General features: G+C 56.5%; 4 protein-coding genes across 4 annotated transcripts; all 4 read right to left on the reverse strand.

Annotated features, from left to right (window-relative positions):
- Window positions 1–4,213: 4,213 nt before the first annotated feature.
- Window positions 4,214–5,935, reverse strand: LPMP_353260 (nucleic acid binding protein, putative; the record flags this gene model as incomplete). The annotated part of the gene is made up of 1 exon (XM_010704961.1): window positions 4,214–5,935. One exon carries the CDS (start codon window positions 5,933–5,935, stop codon window positions 4,214–4,216), a length of 1,722 nt encoding a protein of 573 aa, XP_010703263.1.
- A 1,258-nt stretch (window positions 5,936–7,193) lies between these two features.
- Window positions 7,194–10,049, reverse strand: LPMP_353270 (DNA topoisomerase III, putative; the record flags this gene model as incomplete). The annotated part of the gene is made up of 1 exon (XM_010704962.1): window positions 7,194–10,049. The coding sequence occupies one exon, from the start codon at window positions 10,047–10,049 to the stop codon at window positions 7,194–7,196; it is 2,856 nt and encodes a 951-aa protein (XP_010703264.1).
- Window positions 10,050–13,409: 3,360 nt separating this feature from the next.
- LPMP_353280 (14-3-3 protein-like protein) lies at window positions 13,410–14,186 on the reverse strand (the record flags this gene model as incomplete). Its single annotated transcript, XM_010704963.1, has 1 exon — window positions 13,410–14,186. The coding sequence occupies one exon, from the start codon at window positions 14,184–14,186 to the stop codon at window positions 13,410–13,412; it is 777 nt and encodes a 258-aa protein (XP_010703265.1).
- Window positions 14,187–14,873: 687 nt separating this feature from the next.
- LPMP_353290 (hypothetical protein) lies at window positions 14,874–16,529 on the reverse strand (the record flags this gene model as incomplete). The annotated part of the gene is made up of 1 exon (XM_010704964.1): window positions 14,874–16,529. One exon carries the CDS (start codon window positions 16,527–16,529, stop codon window positions 14,874–14,876), a length of 1,656 nt encoding a protein of 551 aa, XP_010703266.1.
- Between the last annotated feature and the right edge of the window lie 152 nt (window positions 16,530–16,681).

The following is a 16,681-nucleotide window of genomic DNA, read 5'->3' on the forward strand; positions in this document are numbered from 1 at the left end:
ACCATGAGCCTCAGCAACAACACCAAAAATGCAGGGGAAAAAAGGCGGACGCTCGTAAATAGCAAGAACAACAACACACAAAAAACACTGATGAAGAGAAAAGAGAGAGAGGAACATGAGAGATGGTGCGAGGGTTCTGACAACTATCAAAGTGGTTGGCGTCTCTATGGAGGGGTACGGGCGCACTTGTGCCGCATATACTCGCGGTGACCGAGAAAACGGGGGGGGGGGAGCGACGAGAATCAACAAAAAGATAAGAGAGCGGGCACAGCACCTGCAAGGGTTGTGCGTGCAGTTTTTCTCGCTGATCCTTCACCCAGAAATGTACCTAGGCACAGAGAAACCGCCAAGGAAAGGGGCACTCGAGGACGGGGAGGCGCACCTTTCGCAGCGTGCAGAAGAAGAGTGGTGAAAGGTCGGAGAAGGAAGAGAGGGGAAATGGAAGGGATCAATAATGTAGACCACCGTTGCATGTCTGAATATGTGTGTGCGTTTTATTAGCACAAAACGTGTTCGATGCCCCCTTCTACGTTAACACCACTGTGTGCCAAGAAGGATACCAGCACGTGCAGGTGCAGTTCTTTTTTTTTTAAATACTTTTGGAGGTCGACCTATTCAGCTCGGGCTGCGCGCTGTGCATGCAGCTGCGCCTCAAACTTTAGACGGTGCGAGTCAGATTGGCGGCAGGAGAGAGCGAGAGAAGACGAGGGGCTATCGCAGGTGAACGTGGAGGCCTCCTAAGAAAGACCTCCCCACAAGACGCAGCGTTCTCCAACTTTTCGTCCCCTCTTTGTTTTCCCCCAACTTGTCTCTGATCTTCTCTTTTGCCTTTTTTTTCTTGCCTCGCGTGTTTGCAGTGCGTTTCACAGTGTTGCACCCGTGACAGAGAACAACACACGCACAGGCACAGTTCCACGCCGAAAGAACGCCCAATTTCACCACCCCCCGGCGTTGCAGAGGACTAGTGTACATGTGGAGTGGACTGACCAGTGGGACAGGAAGCCCCCCCTTTGCAGCAGGAGATGTGGCAGTAAGGGAGTGAGGGTACATGATGCTCAGCAAAGAAAGTGCAGGGATATTTAACCGCTTGCCCCGCTCACTTGGCCGTATCAGGCATGGCTGTCTCATCGGCAATGCGAGCCAGCAGTCGATTGTACAGGTTCTCGAGCGTGTCCTTGGTCGTATCGCTGCGTGGGGGCTGCGCAGCTGAGTGCGTTGATACCACAGCAGCCATGTTATCCGCAGGAGGGGGAAAGAGCTCGATCACAAAGTCCAGGCTCGGTTTACTCATTGGCAACGTGTAAACAGGCCGTGCTCGATCGCGCAAGAGGGTCGTTCTAGCCACCGATGCACCGGACTGCGCGTAGTGATGCCGTACCCACGCACATGTGTCGTAGTACTGCTGGGGGACCTTGGCCATTGCGAAGACATGTGCTCGCAGGTGAAGTGCACACCCCCACCCCCGCACAGGCCCTTTCTTTCGTACCAGTCCAAAATATTTCGGGAAACAAAGCTTAAGTATACCCAGCAAACACGTTTTCACCCGTTTCGTTGATTTGCGTCTCTTGCGTCCCACGTGATTACAAGTTGGCAAACGGTGTCCTCTCTGCGTGCTTGTGCGCTTTTAATATGCCCAAGGTTGTAGTCTGAAGAGTAGGTGAGGGGGGAGGAGGAGGTGCTGGCAGGGGTGCGAAGCGTCATCAGCAGCAGCAGTGGAGTCAAGGAGAAAGGTCAATAAGAGCTCAAGTCGGTTCTCTTGGTGATTGAGATGCTGCAGACCTCTTGCGGCACGGTACCGCGTGAAAGGATACGCGAAAAATGCAAGTCCCAAACAGTTCCTGCAGCCGCGTGTCTTCTTTTCTTTAGCTTCAAAGGGCTTGATAGGGGCTCTTCGCTAGCGTTTTTTTTTCCTGCCCTTCGCTCCCTTTCCGCGGCACCTCGAGCGCTGCTGCCGTGTGAGATGGTTGAGGAAAGCAATCCGTGCACGTGGCCATTCACCTCCCCGCAACTAGCATTCACGTCAGTTTCATACAGCGCCGTTTCTTTTCTGAGGAATTTGTCGCTTCTTCTTCTGTTTGTTACTTCTTTCCTACGGTGTGTGTTTTCTCTCCCTCCCTCCCTCTCGTGCTTCCGGTGCGGGCTTGCGCATCAAGGGAGTTGGCAACGAGTGCAAACCTGAAAGGACATACAGAGAAAGGCGTTACAACTCGATACAACTACACGAGTGGTGGCGGTGGCACCCATCACCTGGCGGTTCATGTTAGAAAGGCGAAAAGTGAAACGCTGGAATCCGCCCACGAAGGAGGAGAGCGACAAGGGTGAATGGAGCAGGGGATGAAAGGGAGAGGAAAGGGGTATGGTGTCACCCTGCCAGTGTCTCCGAATGAGGTGGTGGAAATGGCAGTTAGGGCGGAGAGGGAAGAGAGAACAGGGACGAATAGGGGGCGTTAAGGGTGGTAGTGGCCGTGTGGGGATATCTCAGGAGGTGTGTAGACATGAAAAAAATGTTATCACATCACACCTAAATAATGAGCTTCGCAGAAGAGGAAAGGGAAACATACAGCACACACACACACACACACACGCATGAGCCCACACAGTGGGAAGAAGAGGAGGGAGGGGGGCGCGGTAAGAAGGGGGAAGGGGAGAGGAACACGAACGCACGATGAGCTATGCAAGCAGCGTCGAGGGGAGGTGAGGGTAGTGGGGGGGACAGGGGTGGGTTAGCGCTCTCGCAACAACAGCATCCGAAGGGTATACAGCATGCACGTTGACGTTCACTCAAATCCACTCGCACAGGGATTTCAAAGGCGAAGTGGCCAAGAGGGAGAGGGTCTGATGGAGCACAGAAAGAGGAAAACGAACAGAAAGACACGACAAAGCCAAACGCAAGCGAGAAGGTGCTGAGACTGAGGGGGATCTGTGGGAGGTTCTGGTGAAGAGTCAAAAGACAGCAGAACAGGAAGGAGAAGAGAGCGAAAATCCTTGATGATTTTAAACATAAAAGGAAACAACAACAACAAAGACGGCAGCGCAGTGGTGAAGGAGCCTCCAAAACAACACGAACACAGCAGCAACAACGGCGACAGCGCAGTGAGATGCGCAAGCGAAAAAGGATACACACCTACCTGTCGATCAACTTGCAGACGAGGTACAGGCCCACGCATACACCCGCTGAACTCATCGACGACAGGTGGAAAGACAAGGCACTCATGCGCACAAGACGAAGGAAAGGCAGAAGAACGATCGAGGGGGCGAAGGCACAAGACACATGACCGCAAAAGAGAAACTGTGGCAGAGTGCTAAAGAGACGCAGCGCCCTCTAATCCGAACATCCACGGTAAGCGAGAACGAGTGAGAGAAAAGGACAGCCGCTGCCGCCGCCGCAACGAAAGAAAGAAGAAAAAAAGTGCACAGGGGAAACCCAAGTTAAAAAGTGGCCCTCCAAGACGCAAAATGACCCCCTCCCCCCTCCCCCCTCTCCCCCCACACACACACACGTGGGACGGGGTGCGGAGGAGCTCGATGCGCCCCATCGCTTCCTATCCCACGCTTGCTTTTATGTTTCTCCTTTTGCGTGTGTGAGTATTTCTTGCCATGGGAGAGGGCCGGCAATTCATGCACACCTACACACACGAATACCTCCTGGCAACTAAAGAAAAACGAGCCAGGGTGGTAAGGAGTGAGTGAGCGACTAGGCGCGCAAAGAGAGAAACTCTGGTGATGGGAAAAACATAGCGAGGGGGGATTAAGCGGCGGACGGATTCGACTCCGCGAAGCTTGACGGAGTAGAGAGGATGGGACAAGAGAAAGGCGTAATAAATTACCCAAGTAAATACGCACTCACATAGGTGCTTCAAAGGAAAAAGGGCACAGACAGGAAAACACTCACCTCCCCGAGCGAGTGGTGAGAAGGGACAAAGGTGGTGCGTGTGTGTGTGTGGGATGGCGTGTCCTGGTAGTTTGCGACAGGTGCATTTTTACCAAAGGCACATCTGCACTCTCCACTCGTCCGCTTCTCCACCAACTTCCATGCACTCCTGTTCTCTTTCCTCTCTCACCCACGAAGACTCTGCTTGTTGTGCTACTGAAGGCATTTTAGCTCAACTTTATTGAGGCGAACACAGAGTACGCAGACGTCAGCGAATGCCGCAGGAGAAAGGAGCCAGGGCAAGGAGAAGAGAGAAAGAGAATCCACCAGGCGTCCTATGTCCTAGCAGGAGGATCTGAATACTTTAAAGGTGGGGAATTCAATCGTGCGCCCGCCCTCCGTGTGTGAGGGACGGTCCAGCAGCAGGCGCGGCAGGAAGTCCGTGAGGTCCTGATGTTTTCCGTACATTTTCGAAATGGAATCTGAGGTGCCGCAGACGCGGACTGGATTGGAGTCTGCGTGCTGGTGCGAGGAGCGGCGGAGGGTGTTGCAGTACTCCACTGCCGGATAGACGTCGGCGTCGCCACAGAGCAGCACCACTTGCTGGAATTGCCGGCGGTCTTGGAAGAGCTCAATCACGCACGTGGCGGTTGCGACGTCCACGCCGGTCTGAACCCACACATGACCAGGCCCGTTCTCCGTGTACCCGCGCTGCCGCTTCATGCCACCCACCAGCTTTGTCACAACGTTCGGCAGGGAGCCACCACTATTCATCTCGTCCGTCAAGTGGCGCTTCCGCATGTTGGTCATGCGAAGCGCCTGTTCGCGGTGCGCCAGCGGCATGATTGTCTCCACGAACTCTGTGAAGGCAGTGGTGTCCGTGTCGAGCCAGAACGCGAAAGGCTCGCGCTGGAAGATGTCGCCGATGTAGTCGATGGTGTAGCGCAGTGCGTCGGTGATGCCTTGGTAGTAGGCAGGGTCGCTGCGGTTGCGGCGAAGCGCGACGCAGCGCTCAAAGTACGACCCGTCCACGACGATCGCCACTCGCTCGTCCCTCTTCGGCGCATCCAGAGGAATGTAAGGAGGCACCACAGGCACGCACGAGGCAGTCGCTGGAGGATGAGCCTCAACGCCGTGATTGCTCCTATCGTCATCCGGAGCGCGCGACATAGACGAGTTGTTCGACTGGACAGCACTGTCTGAGATGCACTCGCTAGGCAAGGAGGCGGAGCGCCCCTCCGAGACGCGTGCGTGCGTCACAGGCGACATGTATTGCTGGTGACAGTGCACCGTCTCGTGATTGCGGCCACAGTTGTCGCAGTGCACGTTGTCACACGCGCCAGCGGTGTGGCCCTTCACATGGCAAAGGTTACACACCACCTCGGGACAACGGGCGACGAAGTGGCCGGGGCGATGACACATCCGGCACAACTGACCTTGCGGGCAGTTCGCGGCCTCGTGGCCCGGCTCGTTGCACTGGTAACACAGACGCCCCTTGGAGCGCATGGGGCATTCCGAGGAGCGGTGCCCGGAGTGCGAGCACTGGAAGCAGTGCGGCTTGCTGTGGCAGATTTGAGAGCTGTGGCCGAAGGTGCCGCAGTTGTAACAGCGTGTCTGTGGGCAGGTCGTCATCATATGACCCAGCTGGTGACACTGGTAGCACTCCAGAGCCTGGTAGCGCACGGGGCAATTGGCCTGGATGTGGCGCGACGAGCCACAGTTGCGGCAGACGGACCAGCGGTACTCCTCGTCGAAGTTGACGTCATCGCATGGCGCGTTCTCGGCCGAGCGCACTCGCTTCGACGCGTCTTGAGGGCAATCTCGCCGAAAGTGACCCAGACGCTTACAGAGGTTGCACTTGATCGTGGGGCAGTTGCGGCGGAGATGGCCGCGCGTCTTGCAGTTGTCACACACAACTGCGCTAGCTGCGGAGTTGAAGGGCGTCTTTTGGGAGTAGGTGTCGGAGGCTAAGTGAGCCGCAGGCTGAGTGCCGATCGGCGGTTCTTCAACCGGAAGCAGAGCCGGTGGTGGAGCGAGCGGCATAGGCGATGATAGAGAGGACATGGAGGGGGTGGAAGGGAGAAGCAGCTCATAAGGCGCGCGCACGCAGGCAGGGGCTCTTTTAAAAAAGGAGACGTTTCGTTGCAATAGAGGGAGACCCCCACACACCCCCCACACACACAAACACGCTTGATGAATGACAAGGATAACACAATAAGCGAATAAACACTCACACCGACACACGATAAATCAATCGCAATGCCAAACAGTGACAGCAGCTGCAGGTATCAATCTGGAGAGGGAGAGAGAGGTCAGACAGAGAAATGGAGAGTGATGGAGAGAAGAGAGAGCTACAAAGAGGATAATCAAGTTTGAGCCCTGATGCCTCACGTGGGAGGATTCTCTATTGCGCTCTCTATTGGATGCTATCGGTGCAGAGAATGAATGAAATGAGCGATGGTGAACTGTAGGGAGGGTAGACGGACTTAACCACCGTTAATTACGCACCTACACACACATACAGGGAGAAAGAACAGTAGCGAGGCTGGTGCACGGTGCGTAACGATAGAGGAGAGCTACTTGAGCAGATACATATGCGTGTATCTACAGCAACGCAAGACGTACGGTTGGGGTTCGGAAAAGGGAGGTGGTGGAACGACGGTGGAGGGCTGGTGCACACGGAATGTTGACGTACGCGGACGGTTCGTGTTTGCATGTGAGAAAAGGTTAAGAAGGGCATGTGGAGAGAGAAGAGAGGGCAGGGAGAAGGACAGTGAGGGGATAGGAGGAGGCTAAGGGTCAACAGAAACAGTTGGCACCACCGCATTGGAGGCGCCCGCCTGGCAAAGAAAGGAGTGTTCATCCCCCCCCTCCCCACACTGGAGTACTTGACACACCGCCTGTCCCGCGCAGCTGCTTCAGTCATGCAGACGTTAGTGCGCTACTGTCATGCGCATAATGAGCGGTGAGAGGGGGGGCAAGGGAATCCACCAGCCCCCCCCCCCCTATATAGAGAGGAAACCTTACGGATGGTAATGTGTCTCACTTCACACTTGAGATAGCGAAACTGCCGTTTGCTTTTGTGTCTGGTTGAGCCAAACCGCACGTTGCGCGTGAACGACGCACTGCACGGCGACCTGTGAAGGGTGCAGGGCTCAAAGCAGTGAGCGAATATAGGGGTGCGGGGACGAGGGGGGGAGGGAGACAGTGGGCGTTTCATCGGCTACCAGCAGATAAACGTGGCAAAGGTCTTGGCGGTGCTGTACACACGCACAAGCAGCTCATCGCGCAGTTGCACATCGACAGCGGTGGAGGGCGTCTCTCAGTCGAGCCACTGAAAGAAAGCGCACTTCCGACTAGCACACGTGAGGAAGCGTTTGCCGCGCGAAGCTTCTTTGCGTGAGACGAGCTGCTTCACTGGCATACCGCATCCACACACTGTGTCGACTCTGCCAGTGGACATGTTCGCCTCCCCCGCCGCCGCCCCACCACTACGGCCACCCCGCTGCCCACCTCCCCTCCCGCTGCGGCGTGAGGAAGACGTTACTGAGGGCAGCGTGTACGTCCCTGTCACGGTGGAGGCTACAGAGGCGGCGCTGCTTGGCATTGCTGACGAGCTTGCGCCGCCCGTTAGAAAACCCTTTACCGTTATGTAGTCTTTGATGCGTGCGTCGCATCTAATGCAGATGGTGTCGAGCATGTTCAGCCCCGGGACCCCTTGACGGCCGCTAAAGTCGAATGTGAGAAGCACTGCGTTGCACGCGGGGCAGCGCTGCGAGGGACTTGGCTTCACAGAGGCCGCCGCCGGCAGCGAGACGCTCAGGTGGCACGAGGGGTACCCCCTACACGACAGAAAAAACCCATTCGGCCCAGAGCGTAGGCGCAGTTCGTGCTGGTGGCACGCAATGCACGTGGTGATGCCTATCGCTTCGAGTCCCTTCGCCAAGGGGCAGTCGGCAGTACACTGGAAGCAGCGGAACTCGGCCGCGGCCTCGATGTCGGGAAGGAGAGCATCTGCGCCGGCAGTACCACAGCCGGTCACGTTCCATGCCCTCGGCGGGCTTCCGAAACAGTGTGGGCAGACGTGGTAGGACGTCTGCTTCTCGCGATTTGTGACGCGTAGCGCGACGAATCCGCACAGTGGACAGGTGTGTGGCGGGTTCACCGGCTCCAGAGTGTTGAGGCGGCCGTTCGGCAGCCGATGCATCTTGTTGCACCCGCGGCAGCGCACACTCCACACCTCCCGATCGTGATCGCGCTCGCCGGCGCGCTCGACGAGGTCCATGTGTCGGCCACACGTTCCACATTGGATGAAATTGTCCTTCACCACTGTGACCTGGACGGCATGCGCGTCTGTCTCCGCTGCTAGGCGCAGATGTCGCTTGAGTTCCTCGTAAAATGCGCCTGTGCTGGCCATGAGGCGACTGAAGATCTCCTCGTAGAGCTGCACTGCTGCCGCCACCACCTGCGCTTTTGTGGCGGCGCCGTTTGCGATGTCGCCCATCGCCAACTCCATCTGCGCCCGCAACTGCGGTTGCAGCAGGCTGGCCAATCCGAGGGACTCATAGGCGGAGGCCAGGGCAATCCCCAGCGTCGTCGGCACCAGCGACTGACCTTCCCGCCTCACATACTCGCGATCCAGCACGGTCTTGATGTGCTGAGCAATGGTGGCGTCTGTCCCGATACCGTTGCTGTCCATCAGCGAGATGAGACGCGACTCCGTCAGGTGGGGCGGCGCTGAGGTTCGGCCCTTCTTGAGCAGCACGGTTGTTGGCTCAAACGTGTCGCCTATCTGGTAGTTCGGGATGCACGTACTGTCCCACCGCTCGTACGGGAAGATGTCCAGCCAACCGCGCTGCACGATCGTTGTCCCACCGGTGGAGAACGACTCCCCACCAAACTCCGCCGACACCCGTGTTGTCGCGGCGACTGCGTCGGGGGAGAGTGAGGCGAGAAAGTGACGCACAATCAGATTGTACAGACTGCCGCGCTCGTCCCGCGTCGCGTTCCAGGCCTTGGTTGGGTGAATGGGCGGGTGCGCTTTGTCGTCGTGACCGCCGCGGAGCGGCGGGCGCACGCGCGCGGCGATATCGGCCAACATGGCTGTCGCATACTCGGCCACGTCGGGGTTTGCAATTTGCAGTCGAATTAGCTCTAGCAGCTCGCTCTCTTGAAAGGTGTAGGAGTCTGTCTCTGTGCGTGGGTACGAGATTAGGCCTTCCTGATAGAGGGACTCAGCCAGCGTCATGCAGCGCTCAGAGGAGATGCGGAGGTGCGTTGCGGCCAGTTTCTGCATAATGACGGTAGCCAGTGGCACTGGCGGGCGTCGGCGACTTGGACGCTGCTGCACGTTGGTGATATGGCCCTTGTGCTCCTCCGCCGCCGCCGCCTGCAGCATGTCCTCGTAGATCAAGGTGGCCGCCACCTGATCGTACAAGGAGCCGCGACTGCTGTAGAACTTGGTGTCACCATGTTGCACCTGAAGAGTGAAGAAGTCCTCCGGGACAAATCCCTGCTGTTTCCAGTAGCGCCGCACCACAAAGCCGAGGGTAGGGAACTGACAAGGGCCAAAGCTCAGCACACCGGGAACCTCGGCAAACAGGTGGCGAAACTTCACCGTTTGATAGCGGGTAAATGTCGCCCCGATGCGCAGGTCCATCTCCTGTCGCGCCTCCACTGCATCTGAGAGACGCTTGTCTGGAAGTTTGAGGTTGTGCACGGCGTTCAGCAAGTCGCGTGCGGTGAGGGCAGAGAAGTGGGCTCGCTTCACCTGCAGCTGTGGTCGCTTGCTTTGCACTACTTGCATCACCTCGAAGCAGATGTTCTCGCCTTCCCGGTCGCAGTCCAGCCACAGAATGAGCGCGTCAGCTCGAGTGGCGAGTGCTTCGAGGTTCTTCTTCACCGGTTCGAGATCGGTTCGCACGTACTTGGAGATTGGTGCCGAGAAGAGACCCTGAAATGGGTAGGTGGACCAGTTCTTGGTGTTGGGTGGGAATTGGTCCTCCATGAGGTGACCCACTACCGACGTGACCAGCATCGTCTTACCCTCGAAGTTAAACTCGAAGACTGGGTTAAAGCGAGACTGTGATTGCACTGTGCGGCAGTGACCGCCCGAGAGGCTCTGCGCCATCTCCTTGGCAACGCTGGGTTTCTCGGCGACATTGAGCCACGTTGGCATCTCCCACTGCGTTCCCGTCGGTGTGTGAGTGAGCGTGTCTGCGTGTGCGTTTCTTTGGGCCTTTGATGGTGTCCTCCCTCACATGTAGAGGGCTTTATGGAACGGAAAAAAGAGGAGGGGAGGGGAGGGGGGCGGGTCACAGGTCCAGCCATTCAAGAAGTTTTGTTGGCGGCGTCTGCGACGGTGTGCGGTGTGTCTTTGCGGTAAAGAAAAATGCCCGAGGATCCTTTGAGGATGACGCACACACGACGGCCTGCGCGACAACTCCAAGGGAGGGATGGGGAAAGAGCCGCAGGAGTGGGGGATGCAAGAGTGGGATTGGCGCGGTGGAGCTACGAAATGAGTCGCGCCTTCCACAGATACTCGTCTACTGTGGCGGAAACGTGCGTTTTTTTTTTTCAAAGTGGCGCCACTCGGCTGTGTGCGCCTCATCTCACTATCGCCGGTCACTATGCTCAACCACAGAAGCGCCTGAGTTTTACACGCTGCAGGGGAAGAGAGAAGGAGGGGAGGGGGGGGGGACGACAATGATGGAAAGAAGTAGTGAGCCAGTGAACGTGGGAGGAGGACTAGAGGCGTTTCGGGTATGTCGAAGAGGCTAGCATGCATACATGGGTGTTGGCAACAACAGTATGCAGTCCTTTTCTGCTTGACGCTTCCGCCTTTCCATCTTCGTGGCCTCCCTCCTGTCCACCACACACCCCACTGCAATGCCTACAGGAGGCGAATCCCACCTTTACACCAGGGCAGAGGGTAAAGGAATCTAGGGGAGGGGAGGCGGAAAGGAGGAAACAGAGGAGGAGGGGGGTGGGTGGGTGGGGGGAAACAGAGAAGGGTGAATGGAGAAACAGCACCGCTACCGCGGAGGGCGCACGAGTGCTGTCTTTCACGCGTCCTTCACCACCACAATAGTAGGATGGATGGGGGGGGGGCGAGAGAGAAACAGAACAGTGTAGTGACTCTTGCTCTCTTCCGCTCCGAGAGTGCACGTGCGAAGACCATCAGGGCAAAAGCGCGAGAGAGCGGGGGGTCGCTTTCTGTTAGGTGCTTTCTCCAGCCAGAGCACCTTGTTGTTGTTGTTGCCGCTTTTTTGAATTATCATTTCTTCTCGATGCTGCTTTACAGTACCAGGAGGTGCACACCACCAAAGGCAAAACACAAGCGCAAACACAAGCCACGCGTACATTACACCCACGCACTGCAGAACAACACCACCAAAAAGGAACGGAGGAGTTGGCGACATGGGAATTGTTCCATCTAATGTGTTCGAAGGAGCGTGTTACCACGTAGGAGTGAATCGCTCAGCTAATTTTTGTGTCTTTGGCTGTCCTAGTGTTCTCCTTTACTTTTTTTCCCATTCCTTTTCTGGAGATCCTTCTCGCGTGCGCTTGTTCTGCTGTTGGCGCCCATGTGAGCTTATCTTTCGTGCGCCCGTCCCCCCCTTTTCTCCCCCATACAACTTAGCCTTGCGAGGCAAACCACAAAACAGACAAGCGAACAAAACAAACAAAAAGAGCGAAAAGGAAAACAAAACACGGACGCGAGAACTAAGGGGAAAATCCGAGCACACGAGTCGAGCACACAGTCGCACAAGCGTACCACTCTCACGAACAAGTTCAAGCGAATCCGCGCCATCGCCGCGATCGCTGACCTTTGCGAGAGCCACAGCAAAGCTTAGTAAAAGTGGAAAACACCAAATCAACTCCTGAAAGAGGGAGAGAGGGAAGAAGAGACACCCAGCCATGACACACGCACATGCGTGCAAACACCATCACCAGCAACATGGAATGCAAAACGGACAAAACACCGAAAGTACTAGTGGGAATCAGGAAACGAGAAAAAACAGAAAAGAGGCAAAGCCATACAATCGGAGGAAGGAACATCAAGAGATGCGTCCAAATATACACCACCCTGCTCCTTCGCCTCTCTCACTTATCAGCCTTTCTTGTCCGCCATTGTGTTTTCCTCTCTGTTCTTTACAGCCCATCTCTTTTCCACCACCTTCTCCTTAACGCTGAGTCGTTCGTGTGCGTCATCTTCTCCCCTATGTAATACGACTCCCCCTCCTCTTTGCGCGTCCCGCTGAATTGGTGGCTACAGTCGCAGGTCATCAAGGCAGCACGCAAAGGAGAGAGAAAGCGAAGCGCACCTAAACTGAGAGAGATTGCTTCTCTCTGTAAGGCCCACAAAGGTGCGACGAGCACATCCTCAATCGTGGCAGCAGGAAGCGGGAACAGAGATGTAAGGGGAGAGAAGGAGGGGGAGATGGACGACTTCGAGCCTCAGAAACAAGACCAGGCTGGAAGAGCAAAATAACGACGATATATAAAGGGAATGCACCACCGAGGTCTGGGAGAGAGACAGAAAACAAACGCGTGTCTCTGGGCTCAGGTGATGTCACAGCAAAGAAAAAGAAGGAGTCCTATAAACATGGCACGTAAAGATGTGCGTATGGCCGTAGCTGCCTTTGGACGTTGGTGTGCTCGTTTGTTTCGTGCTGGTGCCCCCCTCTCTCTCTGTGCAACGGACGCGTATATCGATGCTGCAGTTGCTTTTCCCGGCCATCCCGGACACTCACACACCAGAAGAAGAAACCCCCAGGAAGGAATTTCGAGAGGAGCAAAAAAGACGAACCAAACGAGGCAAACATACCCAGTCGTCTCTTCGTCAGTACATTTTGTCTATCCTAGGAAGCTGCCGCCTCTTGTTTCAGGGAGGCGCACCGCCACATTGTCGTCCTTTTTCCCCTTCAGCCCCCGCGATGCGGCGGTTTCAATGCGTGTGCCTGTGTGCCTTCCTTTTCGCGCTACTCACACCAAAGCGGAAGAGGCACATCGACACCAACAAGTACACATCCCCACACACTCGCGGAGAGGATCACAGCAATCGACACGCGCATCCTCATGGAATGCAGCTTTACAACACGAATCGGAAACGCTTCTTGGGCATCAGAGAGACCCAAGTACATACGTATTGCACAGGGGTTCTATACTGCTCCATGCGTGCCCGTCCTCGTCTGAGAATTCGCAAAGGTGAGTGCACTTGGGTGTTTTGGTCGGCGCATCTGCTTTGGTCGAGGAGGCTGAGAGAGAACGAGTGTACAAAGTGCGGAGGCATGGAGACAATGGGGGGGGGTGTAATGCGAAGGAAATGCCGAAGGGAAGAAAAGAAGGTGCGAGAGCGTTACTTCTGTGGTCGCTTGTGCGCATGTTGCTAGTGAAGCAGTGAGTAACGCTCCCCGCATCATTACTACCACAGTCAGAGCGTGACCTGAACAGGATTTTGCCATAACGCAACCGCCGTCTTCCTGCTGTTGCTGCTGTCAGACACTCCTCCAAAAAACAACAACAGCGCACTATCTTACAGCTGGTCATCCGTCCACAAGTTGAGGTTCTCGCGGAGGAGGCGCACGATCGTGTTGGACTCGTGATACGCCTCGTCGTCGAGCGTTTCGAGTTCGGTCACGGCCTCGTCGTATGCCTGACGAGCCAGCTGGAAGCCCTTTTCGTGCTCCTTCATGATTTCGTAGAAGAACACGGAGAAGTTCAGCGCCAGGCCGAGCCGAATCGGGTGCGTTGGAGCGAGGGACGAGTTCGCGACGTCGGTTGCCTTTTGGTAAGCATTCAAGGCTGCCTGCCGCTGGCCATCGCCGGGGTCGATCTCAGCGTAGTAGCGGTGGTAGTCGCCCTTCATCTTGAGGTAGAAGACCTTCGCTTCACCGCCCTGGGCAGCCGGGATGAGGTAAGTGTCGAGAAGACTGAGTAGGTCGTCGCAGAGCGGGGAGAGCTCCGCTTCTAACTCCTTTCGCATGTTCACCACCAAGGGTAGTGTTGTGCTGGTTTCCTTGGCGTTCTCGCGACCCTCGATAGAGGTGATGACGCGCCACGCGTTGCGGCGCGGCGTAATCACGTTCTTGTACGCCACTGACAGCAGGTTGCGCTCTTCCGTGTCGAGCTCACTGTTCAGACGAACGTACTTGCGAATGCAGAGGAGCATCTCATCAAAGCGCTCCGCTTCCTCGGCCAGCTTGGCCATATAGATAAGTTCGGAGGGGTCATCGGGAAGCTTGATATCCGTGTGCTTGGGGACCACCTCGTCTTGAATGGTGACGTTTTTCCACTTGATTGTCTCCGTCATTATGCCAGAGGAATCGAAGCAGGTTTGTGTTTTTTTCTTTTCCGGTTTATTTCGCTGCTGAAGAAGTTCGCTTGACGGTTGCAGGTGTGCGTGCGTGCACAGACTACGCGTCCTAAGAAGGGGGGAAAACGAAAAGACAACGGTGACGATGAACAAATTGGGAGGGGGGGGGGGGTAAAGCGCGGACAGGAGGTTTGATGGAGGTGTGTGTACGTGTACGGTAATTCCTGTCAAGGAAAAGAGAGGGAGCCAACGCAGGCACATCCAGAGAGGGCAAGAGAGAGAGAGAGAGGGAGGCAGAGAATGAAAGTAGGAGTGAAGAGGGGGCGGGTGAATGGGTGGACCACTGGAGGAGGAAAAGAAGAGCTACGTAAGACCATTTCTCCTTCATAGCGTTGCTGATTGTGTGCAGTGCCGTCAGGAGGCACGCAGGCCCACACGGAGGTGTGTTCCCACGTTATGTCCCTCTCTCTCTTTGAGGGACACGAGAGAGAGCGGAGCAGAAAAGAATTGACCGTTTCTTAGGTGAGTGGGGTCGCTTCTCGGATTTGAGAGAAGCAAAAACAAAAAAAGGAGCCGCACAGAGGGCATGTATATCTATTGTATGCGCATCGAGACAGTCACACAGAAGAACGAGCTCGCCTACCAGAGAGGGCATTCCGTTACGCCCACATAGTGCACCGCTTGTCACCGGGCCAACTGCACGAGACGAGTATGCAGCTCCTCTGCCTGTTGGCTTTGGTTTCTCAGCATACTAATAACATTTCTGTAAGCGCTCTCCGGGAGTACCGCACTGCTGGCTGGAATGGTGGCCGGCTCACCCTCAGCAAGTGGGATGGCGTGCCCAGTGAGTCGGGAGGCGCGATACAGCCCTGCGTCTTTTTCTATCAGGGCGGTCATCAACTTGCGGCGCAGACGATCGGCCCGTGCCGCCTCGCTGGCGCGCTGCTTCTTGTACGCCTTCAGCTCTCGTCGCAGCTCTCGCACCTTGAGCGCAGAGGCTTCCTCCATTTCACGCAGCTGTGATTCGCACATCTGGGCAGCATGCCGATGGTTCTGCGCCTCTTCTGTCGCGTTCGCCAAGCGCATGGTCAGCTGCTGTACCTGCAGTGTTACCTCCTCGTGATGCATGAGCGCCTTGTTGAGCGCATCCAATTGCTGTCGAGCGACGGCCAGCTGGTCGGCAACGCTCTGTCTTTCACAGGTCAACCACGCCTCTTGCTGGGCAGCGGTGTCCAGCTGAGACTGGGACTGCTGCAGCTTCGCCGCCAGGCTATCGTGGCGCGCCTGCACCGCCTGCAGAGCTTGTTGTTCATCGCGTAGCTCGCTATTCATCTTCTCGAGACGCCACTGAAGTCGCGTGTTCTCCTCCTTGAGGGCGGCCTGCGCGCGACGCAGTGCGCTCGTTTCCACCACTGATGCGTTGCGCACCTGCGCCACCTGTTCCTCTGCACTCGCTTGCACCTGACGGTGAAGAGCTCTTTCCTCCGCCAGATTGCGCTGTGCTGTGGAGAGGTCTGCCGTGAGAGACACCACGCGCTCCTGCAACTCGTTTCGTATCTCTGTTGCATCCTGCGCTAACTGGTCCATCTGCGCCTGGTGGTCTTCTTTGAGCTGAGTGAGCCGGCGGCGGACCTCTTCCGCGTCCGCGCGAAGCTCCTCTACCTGATGCTGCGCCACCGTGGCGGCGGTCGAGAAGCGCTCCTTGAGCAGAACCGCCTCGTTTTGCAGCTCGGTTGAGCGCCGCACTGCCTCCCGCATCTCTGCCACATCCGCCTCCATGGTACGGTAGCGCTGCTCCAATTCGAGGTTGCGGCTCTGTTGCTCGCGCAGTGCGTTGTGGGCTGTCAGCAGCTGCTGGCTGTGCCGCTCCCGATCCTCCAGTAGCTGGGCATTGATGGTGGCGCACCGTTCCTCTAATTCCAACGCTTGCCTCTGCGATTCGCGCAACCGCTGCCCGTCTGCCGCCGTCTCCACACGCCTGATCATGTCCTCCAGCTGCTGCTTCAGCTGCTGCACTTCTTGGTCATGTTCCAGCGACGTATCCGATGCCTTTTGATGCGCACGAGCGACTTGGGACTTGAGGTGCTCTATCGTCACGACAGCTGCGTGGTATCGCTCTCGAAACGTAGCGGCGTCCTCTGCCTCTTTCTTCAGCTCTAAAAGCTGTTTGCGCTGCTGCTCTTCACGCGCCGCTGCCTCGTCTAGCTGCTGCTGCTTGCGCTCACACATTGCCTTGGCGTTCTTGAGTTCCAGTGAGAGAGCGTTGTACTTGCCAGTCAAGGCGGAAAAGTTCTCCTGGAACTCTGCGCATGTCTGCAGGAGCTCAGCGTAGGATGACATAGCCAAGGGGACGGCGGGGGGGGGGGGTAACTCGCTCAAACGGCTAGAAAAGAGAGACGGGTAGGGGGTGCCCGACTACGAACGAGTCGATGTCTTCGCTCGAGTGTAAGAACGCCTTTCGCTGTATGCCGCTGTGTCTCACTGTGTTTGGC

This window comes from Leishmania panamensis (genome assembly GCF_000755165.1).
Source record: "Leishmania panamensis strain MHOM/PA/94/PSC-1 chromosome 35 sequence".
NCBI lineage: Eukaryota > Euglenozoa > Kinetoplastea > Trypanosomatida > Trypanosomatidae > Leishmania > Leishmania panamensis.